The 18,430-nt window shown below is 42.5% G+C and overlaps 2 protein-coding genes across 21 annotated transcripts in view; one reads left to right on the top strand and one right to left on the bottom strand.

Moving 5' to 3' along the window:
• The window catches only part of LOC129189109 (R3H domain-containing protein 1-like), a 40,941-nt gene extending 32,211 nt beyond the window's left edge, over positions 1 to 8,730 (bottom strand). For 3 of the 17 annotated variants that reach the window (XM_054790470.1, XM_054790510.1, XM_054790518.1), the window contains exons 1-3: positions 5,897 to 6,425; positions 2,346 to 2,507; positions 899 to 1,076 (exon numbers count right to left, since the gene is read on the bottom strand). In XM_054790470.1, coding sequence (XP_054646445.1) covers positions 899 to 1,051 — 153 coding nt within the window. In that variant the 5' untranslated portion in view covers positions 1,052 to 1,076; positions 2,346 to 2,507; positions 5,897 to 6,425. Of the gene's footprint in view, positions 1 to 898; positions 1,077 to 2,345; positions 2,508 to 5,896; positions 6,430 to 6,491; positions 6,730 to 7,295; positions 7,433 to 8,594 lie in introns of those variants that run through there. The other 14 variants (XM_054790555.1, XM_054790565.1, XM_054790462.1 and 11 more) reach the window with 10 other exon arrangements.
• The window catches only part of zranb3 (zinc finger, RAN-binding domain containing 3), a 101,159-nt gene continuing 91,350 nt past the window's right edge, over positions 8,622 to 18,430 (top strand). Inside the window, exons 1-3 of one of the 4 annotated variants that reach the window (XM_054790444.1) lie at positions 9,657 to 10,232; positions 10,352 to 10,444; positions 10,554 to 10,756. In XM_054790444.1, the coding sequence (XP_054646419.1) occupies positions 10,584 to 10,756 (173 nt within the window). In that variant the 5' untranslated portion in view covers positions 9,657 to 10,232; positions 10,352 to 10,444; positions 10,554 to 10,583. Of the gene's footprint in view, positions 8,800 to 8,842; positions 9,081 to 9,656; positions 10,233 to 10,351; positions 10,445 to 10,553; positions 10,757 to 18,430 lie in introns of those variants that run through there. The other 3 variants (XM_054790434.1, XM_054790424.1, XM_054790453.1) reach the window with 3 other exon arrangements.

Here is an 18,430-nt window from a genome sequence, read left to right as displayed (position 1 = left end):
TAAATATTTCAACATTGGAGCATACATCTAACACAGGAAATAGGGCTTCCAATGTTATTTTTCATGGCGGAAAAAAGATTAACATGTTTTGATGTCATGAGCACTTTAACATGTGCTGCCTTCTAAGTTAATGGGGTGTGGTGTTTCTTTTTTGGCGACACCTAGTGGCTGTAATAATTCTTTGAGTTGCGCTCGTGTCACAGTTCGGCACACAAATTGAATAATACAGAGCCTTACGGATGCTTTCTGTTACGGAATGCTTTTTAATACACGTGTGACTGTAAGTCGTGCAAATATATTATACGATACCTGTGCGGATTGAGAAATGTATTTTAAACAGCAGTGTTGTTTAATTAGGATGTCTTGCTTGGAGACTGTAGCTGCTGTATCAGTCACTGACTAACTAAATACACACGTATGACTTTCAGTCTAATTTAATTCATTTGTGAAGACCAGTTTTGGTTAAAATACAGCAGTTTAATCCGTTTCTACACACCGGGAGGCATGAAGAAGTCATGTCTCGTATTCAAAGTGTTTCTTCGTGAGCATTCTGACATTTATTAAACAGGTATGTCTCCTTGTTGGTGTAAACATTGCCCCCTTCTTCTGGTTTTGTCTTCTCTTGTGAATTTAATGTTTTAGGCCAACATGATACTCCTAAAAAAAAAAAAAACATCTGATGGGCTCTGATGATAGCGCGATCGTAAATACCAGCAAATGCGTCTTATAGTTCAATGAGAATTAGATGGGTTTTTTTTCCTTCTTAATGATGCATTTTTTTTTGACTGATGCAACTTATACTTTGCAGTGACTTATAGTCCAAATATGGTAACGTGTGTGTATTGATGTTTAAAAAGATGACATGTTTTCAAATACTACTGATGATAAATAAATGTACCTTGGTGTCCACTGTACTGATGCTGCCAGGTTCTTCTTTGTCGCTCTTTTCAGAAACGCCAGACTGGATGGCGTTGTCTTTTCGAAAGGACGCGGTGTCGTCAGCCTCGGAGACCTTCATTGTTTCAGTGTCAGCTTTATCGGACATTCTCATTGCAAATTTGGCAAAGACAGAGCACCTGAAAGAGAGATCCAAGTTATAAGGATTGGTCTCCTTCGAAGTTCTCAGGAATAAGCAAGCGTCAATTTTTTTTTTTTTTTTTTTTAAACAAAAAAAGTAATAAACAAGGTACTAAGTTTGCAAAACCAGAATTTATATGGAGAACCAAGAAGATGTAACCACTGCTGGGGTGAGTGGATGGTGGTTTTAAGGTGGGGCTTTGTGGAGTTCTCACAGTTCCCTTCTTATCTAATGGTTGTGCACTTAGCATCAAGTGACAGACAATTCCTCTATGTCAAAGTAATTGACTTCTAGCACAGCCCGCTGGCTCCCATGTGTTCTTCTGTCGAGCAAATGTTGTGCTGGGCCGAGAGGCTCGCTAAAACACAGCTGGCGAGTGCAGCGTCCGATGCAGAATTTCAATGACCTGTCAGATGTTTGACAAAAGCAACGCTTGCTGCTGCTTTACATTATTTTTACATTCTGAGAGAAAACATCTTAATGCTCAAGAGTGCTGCACATTCCGTTGAATATTTAGTCTCTCTTACTGACATTTTGATGGGTGAAATCTCCCGAGTTGCTGTTCAAAGATTTGCATTACTGGACGGATATTGCCAAGAGTCGGTGGATCAGTATTCTGTCCCTCACCGCATCCTTCATTCCACCAGGCACAATTTTACACTGGGACAGGAGTGTCAAGCTTTTTTTTAAGGTTGGAGAGTTTGATGCATATTAATGCTACTGCCTATTTTCTCACAGTGAGCAGAACTGTCTTGTTTCTTCTTTGTCTTATTTAGCGTCACATCATTCTTAATGCTTCAGGAAGGAAACATTCAGACATTTGAGGAGCAGCAAATTTGAGTCTTGCATGTGACAATGAAAGGAAAAATTACAATTTATCTTCCTGCAGAGCGTTACGCCTCCCTTAATACTAGAAAAACAACGGCAGCGGTTGAAGCATTTGGTGCAACAGCAACTATTTGCATTCCTCGGTAAAGGCTGCAAGACAGGAAACCTAAAGAATACTTCACAATAAAAGCGAGCTTGATCTGCATGTACGCTTTACAAGTCAACTAAAATGTTGAATTCTATCAAGTTGAAATGGGAGATCAAATCAAATGACTGGATAGAAAGGTGTTTCTTCACACGACAATCAGCAGTTTTTAAGCTAAACGCCAATAAACTATGTCGTCTCTTCATATTAATATATTCTGATAGAAGAATGATTGTGTTATGTGTTTAATATGAGCCTAAACACTAATGTTTTTTAAAATGAAAGAAGACATACTTGGTGCGTAGCCAGTGGCGAATGTAGTGGCAAAAGAGGGGGTGGCTGGTGAAGTTGACAAGGCCAAGCCTACCGATGCCACCAGAGACTTATTTTCCATGTCTGCTTCAGCTGCTCTGCACGGCAACCGGGGCCTCCGACACCCACATGACCCTTGCTGACCTGCCGTGGAGAGAAGCACAGGGGTTAGCGCTGTGGGGTTTTAGGGTTGGGTGGGGTCAAGGGTTAGGAGTGGGAGCGTGAACAGAACAGCACCTTCAGAGAGTCAGCAGATTTGAAATATTTGTGGTGAACGATGTGGTGAGTGTGTATTTTTGGGGCCTTTGCGTGCCTGTGTGCCATCAATAATGGATGAACACGGAGATGGGAATGCGGCGGAGGCAACTGAAACATTAGGTATTCAGAAGGAAGCGGGAAAAGAGAGCATTTCTTCACTGAAAACCCTCTGCCATTTGGTGGCACACGCATATCAAATTGCCCGGCTATATTTTACAGCGGATTCTTTTCGAGCTCAACTACAAGATGACACTAGTTGGGCGGATGTTTCAAAACAGCAAAAGAATAAAAGCCAAAGCCGATGACTGAATTGTGGAAAAAGTGACTTAGGTACAGTCAAAAGCCTCATTACTACAGCAATATCTTCTTCCATATGGCATTATTTTTGGCATTATTAATTTAATGAATGAATGAATTACAACCATCTTTAAAAATGGGTTCCTGTGTTAACTGTCTGCAACAGCTCATACTTTCCAAATAAAGCTGATAAACATCAGGTTACTTCACGCCATGCATTTCTCATCCTATCCCAACTCCTCTTGCTTTCTGTAATCTCAATCACACTGAGTGAGTGCGGCGCCGTGCCAAGGCCGGCACCCAGTGGTGCCAAGGTCTGGCTGTTGCTCATAACATGGTCTTTTGTTTGACCCTCCCCCTTTTAGAGCCCAAAAAGGGTCAAGTAGAATCCCTGCTAAATCTATAACCTTCCTACGCATGAAGCTGCAGTCTTCGGTAGCGTGCGACGATGGTGGTTGGCAGCGGCATGTCACAGGGATAGTTGCCCTTTGGTGTTACGCATTTGGTCCTGCTGCAGCACAGAACGCAGCTTTTTGTATTCAAGAAAACATGCTGAGAGACCGCAGGCATCACTGACAACTAGACATGACATATATACACTCACAAACGCACACGTGAGGTAAGCTAAGAGCTACAAAAACCAAGTCACCAAGTGAGCGGACAGTGTAGTCGTCTTGTTGCATTCCCCAACCTCACACTTCAACTATGCATGTGTGCACATGGACAGTATGTGCAGCAGCAGCAGCAGCAGCAGCACATAGGCTTGGAGACACATGAACAAACGGTGCCACAAAGATCTTTGATTGCCGCTTCGCGGCTTGTATGCAGCGGTGAAATTGCGGCACACACTATTCGTGCATCCTAAGCCGCCGTGCCGTCACTGACAGGGAGTGGTCCGCCGGTATTACAGCCACCACAGAGCGCAACAACCCTAAAGTGGCTCCCTCTGGCATCGTTCTGCGTCACCTCGCCTCTTCACAGCGCATAAAATTGCCATGCTAGCAGCCTCCCACACAGTGTACAGATGCATCAGAGCCAAAATGGATTGCGTTTCAATAAGAGAGTAATTAGAATCTGGTAAACATGGGGATAGTTCATTTCCGTCAGATTGCAATCAAATTTAAATAACCAATGACATGCGGATATTTTTGGACTGGCCTCATCATGCAGCCACATTGTCATGTCTACATTTTCCTCTAAAGAAAATTGTTTCTTCGGAGGCGGGGGGGGGGACATCACAAAAGGTCAGGCGGGTGGCCGTCTACTGAGCAGAGTTAATCGTACTCCAGGCTCTTGGCGGACACCTCTTACAGACAATAATGCTCGATAGCAGGCTAATGACGATTTTCTCCATCACTGCGAGGCACATAAGAGGCTGCAAGTGATGACACGCGCGGGGGAATGGTGGTAGAGAAATTTGGAGGGTGAGGGAGCTCGATGCTTCATGTAGTCAGATTCCGGCACATAGTAGTTATTTTCTTTCCTCTTCACGCGAGCACACACCTGCCTCCCTTGCAAATTCTGACCTTTCTCTCCCACACCTTCGCTATGTTTTGTGCAGATCAGGGCTCTTGTCTGGGCTAAAACCAACTCAAGTGGAGGTGAAGGATCCTGAGTGCCACCCTCCAAGTTCAACTCTATCTGGGATTCAAGTGTAGAGAGACGGCGAGGACAAGTCAAATGCCGCGAAGGGAGGGGATTTATCACTGATGATGAATGTCATGTAAAACGACAGCTGCATCAAACAGCTTGTATATCAACAACTCGGCGAGGCAGTGGGAAACAAAAGCACTGGCACAAAAACAAAGATATGTGGGCGACAACCTATCACCGGCTCTTCATTTTTGAGTTGCAACAAAAGTGACAAAACGTCCCCAAAATTAGACATTTTGACCACGGGAAAGAAAACAAATACAACTAATCAACCACAAGCCCAATTAATTCTTACTTGCACATGGCGTGCCAAAAGCCAGTTTGTATTTGGCACAAAACATGCACCTTGGCTAATAAAATAAAACACCCAATAAACACCTAATTAGGACACTAATGTAGGTTTGCACTCACAGGGCTGCAACAAAATTGATTTTTGTGATTCGCCTAGCTGAGTAACTAATCTACCATTTTCTAGCTATTTCTTCTAATTGCAACGCCAGGAAGCATTGACAGGGGAGCTGGAAAGTCATTAGTGTAAAGCCAATGAAATGATAGCACTTTCATCCACTGCTACCCTTCATTTCAGGGCAACACAGCCTATAAAGGAACTGCCAGCAAACGGACGATTAGATTAAGTGAAAAAAGCATAAACGAGCAACTAATTGCATGGCGCGCTCTGCCTCCAGGTCGCATATGGTGATGCGAGCACAGGACGGTGCAGCGCAGGCAGCCAGCATTAATAAATTAAATTTGCAGCAGTGCATGTAGGTAATCTATTACCAGTCCCACAGGAGTGCTTCTTGGGAATATCAATCTGGGTAATTAGAAGATATACATTAAAAGTCAAATGCAAGGCTTGCGGTTTTACGAGACGGTACCTCATGAGAGCGCCACAACTTAAAAAGTCTGCCACAGTCATTAAAAGTCAATTTGCACCTGTCAAATAACGGAGGCTGCGCTTGGCTGGAGAACAAGGCATGGCCAAGCCTCTTACTGGCTCATCTTGGGTTAATTATCCTGTAATGGCAAGCAAAGCACGGGGAACTAGTAAGGCAACTCAAGCTCGCCGACAGACTCGGTTCTGCTAGAATTTTGCAAGGGAAAGGCTGCACACTTGCTCAGCGCCCTTGCAATCACAAAGAAGCGCACAAAAAAAAAAAAAAAAAACACATGTTGAGATGTGTTCAAGTCAGTTTTGAAACTGGATTAACCAAAACTATCTTGTCCGATCAGATACAACAAGGCAGAGAAACGCAAAAACAAGCACATAGTATAAAAGGACAAGGGTAAGACAAGAAGAAGACACAAAAAGCTGCAAGACCTACCTGCCCAGCAGCTCTACCCTCCATCCCCTCTGCTACTCGGTTCTTTAGTTTCCATTGTGTACAGGAGGCACTATTTGCTGAAGAGGAGGCTGGAGTTGCCTCCCAGCTCGCTCCTCTGGCAGCTGCCTGCTGCCTCCTGCACACGCGCTCGAAAGAGTGAGACTGTGAGATGCGAAGAAGGCGTCTAAAAGAAGAGTGTGAACAGGAGTGGGTGTCACAAAGAGGGAGGGGGAGAGGGCGGGGACGATGCTGCGCAAGCACAAGTCTACCTGCCACAACCCATCAAGCCAGCCAGCCTTGGAGACAGCGCCAAATCAATAGCTGGCCCCCGTGTGATGTCAGAGCACAAACAGCCAGTCACAGCAGCTGAGGCCGGCCGGCGCTACGGAGGGCTGTATGAACCAAAGTCTGAGCCTAAATGGGTCTCTTCATTAGCTACTCTGCTTTAGGATGGAGGCGGGGGTGGCGGAAGAGGAGGAAAGGGCATGCAGGGACATGGAATAGATAGATTGAGACTGAGAGGAAAAGGATGAGGGGGGCAGCAGGGAGGGACGCAGCATTGAGAATGCCATTGAAGAGAGCGGAGGAGGCAAACCTGCATTGAAGGAGAGGAGGACGACAAGCGAGGTGGGAGAAGAGGATAGCGGACACTGGCGACACGACTGTGGCCTGCTAGGTGATCAAACACCAGGTGGAGAGTCGATGGGGAGTCGCTGGCTGCAGAGAGGCCGAGCTGTTCACTGGGCTAGTGTCCCAATAAAGCTGGCACCCTGCTTCTCACACAAGTCGACGAGGCTACGGCTAATCCTACTTGACTCGGAACCTGAAATACCACCCAGCACACAGGCTGAAAGGAGACATTCTATAAGAAAGCAATCTACTTGAAGCAAATTAGAAGCTTAATGGATCTGCTGGAAACAATTTGCTGCCTGTACGTAATGAAACGAGACCACTGACCTCTTCCCTTTCAACTAAACGCGCCTTTCATGACTTCTGAGGAGCCAACTGAGAAATTAATTAGGGATGACGAGTATTAACTTCATTAAAATATGCCAATATTGTGCGTCTTTTGTACACGCAGAGGCGCGGAGATGGCGAGGGAGGGGGGTAAAAACATCCTCGCAATGTCGCTAACATGCCCCAAGAGCAGCCAAAGTCTAGACTGCCATTATGCGATTGTTTCTGACCATCAGTCAGACTTTTAACAGCAAACACCGTGGGCGGAAAGTTCCTGCGTCACTTAGCAACTAGCATCAGGCTGCGACAAGCGATCTCATCCAACCCTTCCTCAGCGCCATTCGTCTCAGGCAAATTTATTATTGTGCTTTCTTTTTCCTATGAAAAGGTCACCGATTAAACAATTTATGGATTGATGGCTGAATTATTTAATAGCCTTTACCAAATAATATGGGGAAAGGAAGATTTCCCCCTGGAAGGTGATGAATTATTTAGTCGCTGAGACACATCTTGTTGACAGCTGCGACACATCCTCAACCTCAATACTGGACCATCATCATCATCACCTCCAAAGCCATATCTCTGTATAAATAACATTGAATCAAGCCATTACAACATCATTATTTACATTATTATATGCACTTTAAGTGTATAGCGAGCAAACAATTTTCTAGCCTGACATATTATGGTGCACCCAGCCTAATTCCACCCGATTCCTTCATGAGAAACTGCATTACTATGCTCATTGTTATCCGTGGAGGCACCTTGCACGCTGTAAATTTAATCTCTGCACATTTCGATCATGAGACAATAATTGCCTGTGTAAATGCATCATAATTATTGTGTGTATGGGCCACTGATTACACAAACCCAATGAGGTATTGGCGGTATTAATTATGCTATCTGGCAAGCAAATCTAGAGGAAGGTTTCGCTACAATTATCTCAATCAACAAGATGAGCACTCCGTTGTAGAGGTGCACTTTAACTAAATGGGAGACCTCTCATTTGTATACTAATATGCAAGGTACAGTCCCTGTGTCATATTAAAAAATAATTAGTTTTAACAATTTTCAAAAAGTTGTTAATAGTTCACAGCAGAATTTAACTGAATTTGAAGACAGTATGATTTCAAATTTGAAGTTAAATACGCCTAAATGGTAGAACGTATTTGTCCTATATAACTTTCGTTTAGGACACACGCCAATGTGTCATTGTGTTAGGAACAGTAATCATGTTCACACAGGCGTAAATGGCAAACAACATAACTGGTACACGTATCACGTATCAAGTATTAAGCAAAAGGGTACAACTATTTACCAAAAGTTCGTGCAATTCAATTCGCGCTGATGTTAGTACACACAATCCCCAATTGCATTATGATGTTGCGTGGCGAGCAGGCCTAAAAGTTATTTTATTACAACGTAATATTGAACTACGCGCGGCTTGCTTTCGTGGTTCGACTCAACGCCGACAGCGATTGTGTGTGTTTTTGGCTTGTATTTCTGCTTTCGGGGCTAAGGCAAACTACAAGGCGACATGATGATAGAGTTGACGTAGGTTCGGGGTTAAGCTAAAGCACATTACCTGCCTGTAAAGCGTGCTAACACCGGCACTGCAAAGCTGTGACACACACTCTCGACCAGGCTGGTGTTTGCAGCTGCTAGCTAGGAAGCGCAACACGTTTAGACCGCTAGGGTTAACTCGTTATTATTAACTTGTAACTTGTGTTTGTTATCTTACCGCGTCGCTTGGTAAATGGTGCGCAGCCGTTGACGTCCCCTAGCTTGAGGACGCTAATGTTACTTCTAGTGGGTGGAACTAGGTGAGGCAGCGGATATATCAAGCAAGCTGCTGGAGTCAGTCGGCTACTTCCTTGCAAACACGAGGGCGTTGGAAATATATCACGGCTCGCCGTCGCCCGGGTGTTAGTGACTGCCCACACACAGTCAGTTACTCCTTTAAATGTTTTTCTTTTAATATATTGGATATATGTGCTGTGCAACTGTTGTTGCGATTGCTGCATTATCGCGTGTATTGTCAACTCTTGCCACTCTGAATCAAATGTATCCGAAAGCTACTTTAATGACAATGTCATGCTGGGCGTGGTGGGTGTTATAAAACGAGCGCACCGAGTATTTTGCCGCGATATACGCTACACATGCTTCAACTCATTCTGCTGTTATCAAACTGTTTGGAGTGCTTGGCCGCATTGTACCTCTTAATCCGGTAGGGGAAACACATATAGGCACAAATGATGACGCTGATTTTACCTAATGAAACGATAAAAAACGATGACGTGTATGATGCGACAAGTAGCACTGCTATCATCAAAACATGTGGTGGGTTTGGCATACTCGACTCTTGTTTTGGGGGAAATGCAATCTTACGCTTTGACGACGAAACCGTATGGTTCCAGAGCAGTTGTGTTTGCTTGCATAAAGTCCGCCCCTCCACAGACATTCCGGCGTCATGTCGTCGGACTCGGGAAAATAAAAGGTTCCGGTATTCATTTTGCACGTAAAAGTTAATGTTTAGCTGCCATATTTCCACTATTTTTTGGTTGAGTAGCTCTTATTTGCGCCACTAAGATCCCACTTCCGGTTACGTACTGCTGGTGCAAGGCCATGTGGGCCACACTGCAAATTAAGGCATGCATCAATTTGATATCAAATAACTACAGGCCCATATATCGCCAATACTTTTTACATGGACATTTTTCAAGCTCATTGAATGATTGTGTTTTTTTGCCTTTAATTTGTTTTCACAGGACAAAGTTTTTGTGAACAATTTAACAATATTTAATACAACAGTATAAGCCAATGTATCAATGTCAACAAAATAATAAAATGGTTGTTAGAACTCTAGCAGGTAAAGATCCCAGACGCAGAGCCACTTCACACAGTTTGAGTGCAAAAATAGCAGTGTTTTAATGAGCAAAAACTGCAGTGGGTCTCCAATGCAGAAAAATGGTAAACAAACTGAGATAGACGATGCAAAACAGGACAGCAAAAAATAAAAGGCTCTGTACTTAAACCAGTAACAAGTAAAAATACTAAGAATGGGAGAAAAAATAGGAACAAAAGAGAATTCCTGGGTGACCAGGATAGTGTCACGAGGCGCTAGGACAGGAGACAGGCATACAGAAATACTAGACTGGAGCAGGAACAAGAGCCACAAATACCAATGAGATAAGCAAAAGAAGCCGACAGAATTCCACTATGTCTTAGGTAGCATGCAGATGAAGCAGTACAATCCTCCTGTAGCCAGGTAGCTAAATACCCCTAATGGCAAAGTGGCTACAGGTGTGCCTGGTTGCACCGCCCTCTCAGGAAGTCACAGGATCTAAGGGGACACAAAAAGGGAAAAAAGGTCACCAAGGTAACACAAACAGAGGCAACACAACAGAAAATAACGATTCCCTTATTATCCTTAATTACATACAAATGTTTGAGCAAAATCAATAACTCATTAAAATCATTTGGCTTTTTGCCACCAAGGCCCTCTTGTGTCAAAGAAAGGACTTATTCCCGGAGCTTGTAAACGATATAAAAAATTAAATATAATTGAACAACACAGCAGGAAACACGCAGGTACTTGTGAAAATAAACTTAACTGAAAAATATCGATCTCATCACGCTAAAATTAATAGATGAGTTACTTAATAATAAATGTTCTTGCCTGTTCCTTCTTTCTGGACAGGTCCATGTTTTGTGTACATGTTAAAATCAGATGGACGCTACTGGTGAGGACATAGTAATGGCAGTGGATGCTAGTGGGCCGCAGACCTCTCACTGTGATACAAGATGGTCACAGCAACTGTCCGGCCTTCCTCACAAGCTCCTGCAGCGCTTGATGCCTTTCCAAAGGGAGGGAGTGGATTTTGCCTTATCTAAGAATGGACGGTAAGCAACAGTGGCCCTCAGTCCGATACACCTCAGTACATACGCAGGAAGGCATGAGTGACATGCTTGAGAGTGACGTAAGGCGTAACTCTGCAGATAGTCGCATGCTGTGAACATCTGCGGCCGGCACGTGCTGTGAAATCTAACAGTGCATAAAATGAGGCAACTGCAAACAAGCAAATGGCAGGTGTTGCCAATGTTTTGGCCTCACTTATCGATTTGTATTCACAATGCTGTGAATGTAGGGTTGGCTACATCTGTTCTGTGTTTTAATACAATATACAGTGGCTATTACAGCAAGCATTTGGGCATGAGGGCCGATTTGCCAAATTTACTGGGGAAAAAAATTCGAACCCTTCCGATTTGAGTCCAAAATCCCAAACGTAAATCGCGTAAATGCTCAACATTGTGTGACATGCTGTACGTAAACACAGACGCAGTAGCCGCAACAGTAGCGCGATAGCTAGCAAACGCAGTTGCTATAGAGTGTGAGTGAATTATCGTAGCGCCTTTGGCCTGTCAGCTACGTGGAGTTACTTTACATGCGTGGCAGCAGCATTGGACATTGCGACACCACAAGTTTGATAAAAACATTTGCAAAAGCATCCCGGTAAGGAGTATGCAGAGCTTTTACAGTCATTTAGGTCTAAGAAGAAAGGTGAGGCGTGACAAACAGTCATTCAAGCCGACCTAAGACTGCTTTTCTTGGCAGACACAGCAACTCAATTTCTTCACAAGTGTAGAAAGTGAGAGGCTCTTCAGCACAGCCTCCATGATTATCCGCGAAAGGAGGAGCAGACTGACAGCAGGCTGGGATCTTAATCTAAAAAAACAATCTGCCCCTCATGTTGCTGTGTCTGGTGACCAAGCAAAAATGCTCTTAATAGCTATGTGCATTTAAAGTTCAAATAAAAAGCAGCCGCAGCTGCTCAGTAAATCCCCACTCTTCGTGGGGGTTACGTTCCGGGCCCACAAGTGAATTGCGAAAAATCAGAACGTAATTGAGATGGCCATAAAAATGTTGATTTTTGACACACAGCACGTTTACCCGCCCCCACCAGTTTGACGTTGATGTTCTCCTCCGATTTCAGATCAACATTTGCCGTAAAAGTGACTTGTATGATTAGATTAGGCCAGTGATTTTTATTTATTTTATGTCATGCTCCCATTGGGGGAGAGGAATGTTTTAGCGCCCCACCCCCCCATTTGAAATACCATTGAGAAACTAATAATATCTATAGGTATTTATTTATCTGTACTGTACAGACTCAACTCAAAACTGAAACAAGCAAAATGCAACAAAATGGAGAGCAATGAAGCATACAAACATATTCCAGAGTCAAATTGCATGCTGAAAACAACAAATTCATACATTGTCGGCAGGTCTGCGCTGATATTGAAAGTCCTCCCTGCCTCTCACGACCCCCCTGACAGTTCAACGTGACCCCCCCCCCACACACACACACCCCACCCCACTATTTGAGAAGCACTGAAACACAGGTTCAGCTGCAGAATCCTCCTCGCCTCTCTTCAATACACTTTTTGAAATTTGAAATGATAAAATGCGTACGCACTCCCCAATAATGAGTGATAATTTAAGATGATCGATGAACAGACGGAATCGGAGTCACGATGTCGAAGTCATACAAGTTTAACTTTTGTGTCACACAGCCACCAGGGCATTCAAGGCCGTCCGAACAAACGCTTGGCAAAAAAAAAACCACTATAAAGACAATAAATAAAGACGTTTTTATCACTTTTTTGTAAATTGTTACCGACTTAGGGTGAATGAGATGTTTTTCTGATGGAAAAAAACGGTCTATTTTTGGACAAAAAAAATGTTTGGACCAGAGGTGTACAAAATTTGAATGCTCTATATTGAATCTGCGGGAATCCCCCGTATTGCATAACTCTTTCTTTCATCAGGGGAGCAGAATATTTGTTGCACAGTTTAAACATGGTGCTTTTTTAATGCCTATGTTGAGCAAAGTACACACCTATACATCTATTACTACAACATGAAAGGAAAAAAGAAGAAGATATCAGATTGGTATTGGTATCGGCCGATAGCAAAATACTACCGTGCAGTTCAGGCCATTGCTTGAACCGTATGATGGGATAGTCTCTGAAAGTCATCAGCCAGTAGAAAACCATACAAAAAAGTAAAAAGCAATATGGAAATATTCAACGAGGAGAAGGTCATATTGGGTGAAGATTTCCAAAATATTTACTTATGTACTCATGTAGCCCTGAAGCGCCCGCTACAGGAGTGTACACAGGATTTGACCGTTTCCTCACCCGTTCAGTTCATACATGCTCGCTTTCCCAGGGAGGTCAACACAGGGGGCAGCCAATCTGAGCGGTTCTCCTGTGATGCAGCCGCCATATTGATTCAGGAACACTGAGAGGCGCTGCTTTTGCCGCACGGGCAGACCAGAAGTCAATTGACTTTTGCTGCATGATGTGGACAGCTCTGTCAATTGGCATCAGTGTGACAGCGAGAACAGTTTGGGCACCGTTCCTACGGGAAGACAAGCAGATGTGAATTTTTACACAATTATACTGTGAGATGGGGTGTTCTGATTAGCTGTCTTCGTGACGTAAACGGCTAATCGTGAACGTGGTGAAGTGTCATCCAGTTGAAGACGTAGAGAAAAAACAAAACGCTTGACATTTGACATAATTACGAGCATCATATGAAATCACACCAGATACCGACTGGTCTTCCTACCCCTCAATACAGTAAAACTGCACATTTTAGAGTGGCCTTTTATTGTGGGCAGCCTCAGGCACACCTGTGCGACCTGTGTCTAATCAGCATCTTGAAATGCCACACCTGTGAGGTGGATGGATTATCTCGGCAAAGGACAAGTCTTCACTATGACAGTTTTAGACAGCGAGAGAAAAGTAGGCCTTTTTGAGGACAAGTTAAGTGTCGGTGTTTATATTTTTGTATATAAAGTAGGGCTGTCAAATGATTACAATTTTTAATCAAATTAGTCACCGTTTTCAAATTAATTAATCACGATTAACCAACAGTTGAAACTATGTGTGAAATATGCCTAGTTTTACTGTATTTTATAAACGGAAAGACAAATGACGGGTGACATGAAATGCATGTATTAACAGTTGCACATGAACTGAACATTTCTATCAAGCTAAAAGATACCACACGTCTGAAAATGTATTTGCCTAACGCTAGTCTCTTTAATAGTAGCAGAACATATGAGTCACACTTTAACCATGTTATTATGAACAGTGATTACACATGTATTTTGTGTGTTTTCCGAGCATGCTTAGATGCAACAAATTGTACTTCCACTGTAGGACTTACGTTAGTGAGTGATAAGTACCTACGTATATCCGCTTATGGTTTTGCTTTGTCTGTCTGTTGATGTAGACCACACATACACGCATAATAAAGATGTTGTTGTGATGTTCGGAGCGTCCTTGAACGCTGTCGAGTGACAATGAGGAAGTGTCTTTCCGAGGCTGAACGGACTACAGTAGAGACGTGTTTGTGAGTTGGAGATTCATATACGGCACTGGAATTGCAATTCAGATCAGAATAAAGTTATAAACGAGCGTCAGACAGTGTGTGATTGTGGGGACGTTACATTGTGCCTCCGTTTGCTGTCATAACAGAGAGGTGTGGCTTGCCATGATGGGCGTGCATTAATTACAGCAACATTTTTTATGTAATTAATGAAATAAATTAGTTACCACCGTTAACACAATATTTTTGACAGCCCTAGTATAAACGCATACTCTATATAACGTAGGTGTGCACCGATTACAAATTTGTGGCTGTTGACCGATCGCTAATCTTTAAAACGCCTGACCTGGCGATCACAATTTTGGCCAATAGCAATTAAAAAAAAATAACATAAATCAGGTGAGTCCAAAGTGTGGTCTGGGGGCCGTTTGCAGCCCTAAGTTGTTTTTTACATTTTTTTATTGGCCCGTGGCACATTCTAAAAATGTAATTTAACAAAAAAAGCGAAAAAAAACCCCAGCAAAAATGGAAAAATCTGCAGTAATTTTACAAGAATAATAGTAAGAGGAAAAACCTGTAACCTAAGGAGAAAAAGTTGTAATTTTACGAAAATATGTCGCAATATTATGAGGAAAAAGTAGCATCAATTTAGCAGCATAAAGTTGAGATAATACAAAAAAAAAAGACTTTATTTATTAGAAGTTATAATATTATGGAAAACAAACAAAGCAACAAATAAAGTTGTAATTTTTGGAAAATTAGGTTGGCGAAAAAGCTATATTGTTATGGGAATAAAGCCTAATATTATGAGAAGAAAATGTATGAAAATGATGTAAGAAGAAAGTTAAAATATTTGGGAAATTAAAAAAAACACAGCAAAAATGGGGGAAAAAAGAGCAAAGTAATGCAAAAATAATGCATTTTCCCTTATATCGCTAAGCTGAGATGTAGTCTTTTCTTGAAATATATATATAACTTCCTAGAATATCTACAGTATATGCGTTGGTTTACAAAATATTAAAGCGGCACTTGCATCCTTTCATTTTTCAGGATGTGGCCTCCGGTGGAAAAAGTTTGGGCACCCCTGGCAAACGCCTTGAATGTGCCAATCTTATTTTGTTGAACAGCATTGAACAATCCCCGTGAAATAATACAAACCCATTGTTTGAACTTCACATGAGGTACTTCTCTCAAATATAAATGGAAAAGTTTAGAAAATTGATGTCCAAACCTTAGCTTGATTGCTAGCTGACAGTCTGGCGGAGCAAAAGGGGACAGTGGCTGACTTTCACACCTTTGCAGAGGTAGATAAGAGCGGTGGATAGGTTCGGATTCGTATGTAAGAATCTGCTGATTGCCGATCCTCCAAAATCATATCAACGAGAGTTTCGATGTTAGGTCCGGTACTTATTTGTATCGTCTTGTGTTCTAGTTCAAAAGCAAATAATTTGCTGTGATGGCCAGAGGAATCTGAGTGGGAATTTTATCTACCAGTTGGAACACAGCTGCTGGTTTGTAGGATTTCTCTGACTTTCTGAGCAATTTGAGGTGTCACTTTCCCGGAAGTATAGGAAGTAGATGAGGCAGGCTGTCAGGGTGTAAAATAGAAAAGGAAATAGCAGCCCTTTATTACTTCCTGGAAGGCACTGAACATCGCTGATGTCAGATGTGTGGGAGGATTGGTGTGCAGGTTTTTCCTTTAAATTTCAAAATCATTGTGCCTTCTCACATTCTGAGCATCAGGAGCACCGAACCAGAACATCAATTGTTGCTGCAATTGATATGCTGATGCAGCCTGCTGTATCGGCAGTGTAGGAGGACGAGGGGATTTTATGGATTTAGATGACGGATAATGTGAGAAAGTTATGCCATAGTACGGCAATAAAATCCCGTCCAATGTGGTTCAGTGTATTGTTTGCAAAGTGTGCCTATAATCAGTTTTGCTGAAACACATTTACCCAAAGTGCACTTGTACAATGCTTGAGTGTGGCTGGCCAAATATTGATGGAGAAAAAATCAGTTTGAAGTATAAGTACATCCATTAAGATATCTTTGTCACTTTCATTTTTGATGTTGACAGTGATGCCGCACATTACTTGTCCTTCCTGGTGTGAGCTGTCCAAAATATTACTCGAAGCGACTCCCTGCGCTTTTATCGAATAAGGCTTGCTTCACTGATGCAAGGGGGGATCGATAAACAGACTTTATTGCGCCTGTACATCTCTGTGCTGGTTTTCTGTGCACGGACTTTTCTCTACATTTGTACTGGCACATGATTATCACTTACAAGTCTCCATAAAATCATTTGGACGCCCCAGCACAACAGGATCTCCCCCACAGACAGAGGATCCATGTCATAGTCTTGACAACCGTAGACTCTCACCAAGCCATATGAAAGGCTGAAAACCTCCTTTCTCGTCTTACATTTTCCACCAATAAATGCAGCATAGTTTGATTAAGAAGATGTGGACTTTCTATTAGCCATCCTGTCTGGCTTTCATATACATGTTAGTAAACCCTGCACAAATGAAAGCAGATAAAAACAAACAAAAAAAGGTTTAATGAGTCACTGAACATAAAAAGCGTTGTTAGCTTTGTTCGTCATTTCAAGCAGCTGAAGCACCATTTGAGGCGAAGTTACAGTCGTACACCTTTTATGCACTTTACATACCGCAATAGACAGTGCGGGAACGAAGCTGATAATTAAAGTAATCCAAGGCCATCATGTCTGAGTGGAGTCACAAAACACCCACACACTCTATTCAATATACATCTAGACCACATCTGTTAAACTCAAGGCCCGGGGGCCAGATGTGGCCCGCAAAAGCCTGGGAATAATGTGTGTCAATAATGCACTTCATCTTTTTCCTTTTTAAATGTATTTATTCATTCATTTTGACGGACAAATTGTACTGCGCACAGTTTTTCTAAACTTTAATATGATCGGATCAGCTATTCCAAGCATTTTTTTGTTATCAAAAATAAATCCCTGAATGTCTGCTCGTCACCTTGACATTTTCATTTCACTTCTCAATTCAACGCAAGTTATCCATCGCTTTGTTAGTAAAAATATACTAATCTAATAATAACAATAATCATGAAGTTATATTGAGGGAAAGGCTTCTTGAGACGTCATCTGTACTTCTGTGAAGAAGGTGTCGGACGTTTCGCTCGCTTATTTTTGTCAAACAACAGAACTTATCATTGAATCGGAATGGTGGTTTGAGGTTTAATTTGGACCCTGTGTTCCGCAGGTTACTGAGACCAAAACCCACAGCTCTTAGTCTTGCAAATGAGGTGAAGCCAGGGCCGAGCCAGAACAATAGATGCTAACGAGCCAGTATCAGAGTCGTTCATACCCAACTACAGGGAGCTACACTTCCCTTTTGATCGGAGGTGCTAATGGCAGGAGAGGATTAGACCACAACTCCGCCCAGTCTTCGTGTAAGGAACCAATAGGAGGAGGGTGTTGGCACACCAGTTCTGCCCACTCTTACTGTATTTAAGGCCTAGGCTACCAGCACTTGTTAGTTCGCTGACGAAGCTCTTCAGATGAGGAGCGAAACGTCCGACACCTTCTTCACAGAAGTACAGATGACGTCTCAAGAAGCCTTTCCCTTGATGGACAACTCCTGTACGACTGAGAGCCTACACAGACACATGAAGTTATATTTATATTCATATACAGTATATTAACAGTCACAAGTGGCCAAATGAAGGCAGCCGTAACGGCGATGTGGCCCTCAATGAAAGCGAGTTAGGGATCCCTGATGTAGACGCTGACAATTATACTGTATGTCCCCAGCTTTTTTGACTTATAGGTTGCCTGAGAGGCAATATGTCTTGCTACTACAGCCGAAATGTGGCTGAAAATACCCCTGACGATTCAAACTTTATACTTCCAATTCATCTGCAAATGAAAAGAAACAAAACCTTGAAATAATGGCAAATTCAACACAATTGCTCTCTTCGAGATATGCAGTGCTTTTGCTGTTGTCAGCTCCACTGTATATACTAAAATAAGCCTGGGAGCGTTTTATTGAATAGGGATTTTGTGCAGCTTTTATTGAAATCTTTGTAGGTGTAGCCCTTTTGAGATTTTGTCACTACTCCCTCCCTTGCTAAGACGTTTTACAAAAATATTACCGCTAAAAGGCAACTTTGTTTTGATTTCCACT

Source organism: Dunckerocampus dactyliophorus, chromosome 1 (assembly GCF_027744805.1).
Source record: "Dunckerocampus dactyliophorus isolate RoL2022-P2 chromosome 1, RoL_Ddac_1.1, whole genome shotgun sequence".
Taxonomy (NCBI): Eukaryota; Metazoa; Chordata; class Actinopteri; order Syngnathiformes; family Syngnathidae; genus Dunckerocampus; species Dunckerocampus dactyliophorus.
The sequence above is the reverse complement of the archived record's forward strand: the minus strand, read 5'-3'. Positions and strand labels throughout refer to the sequence as shown.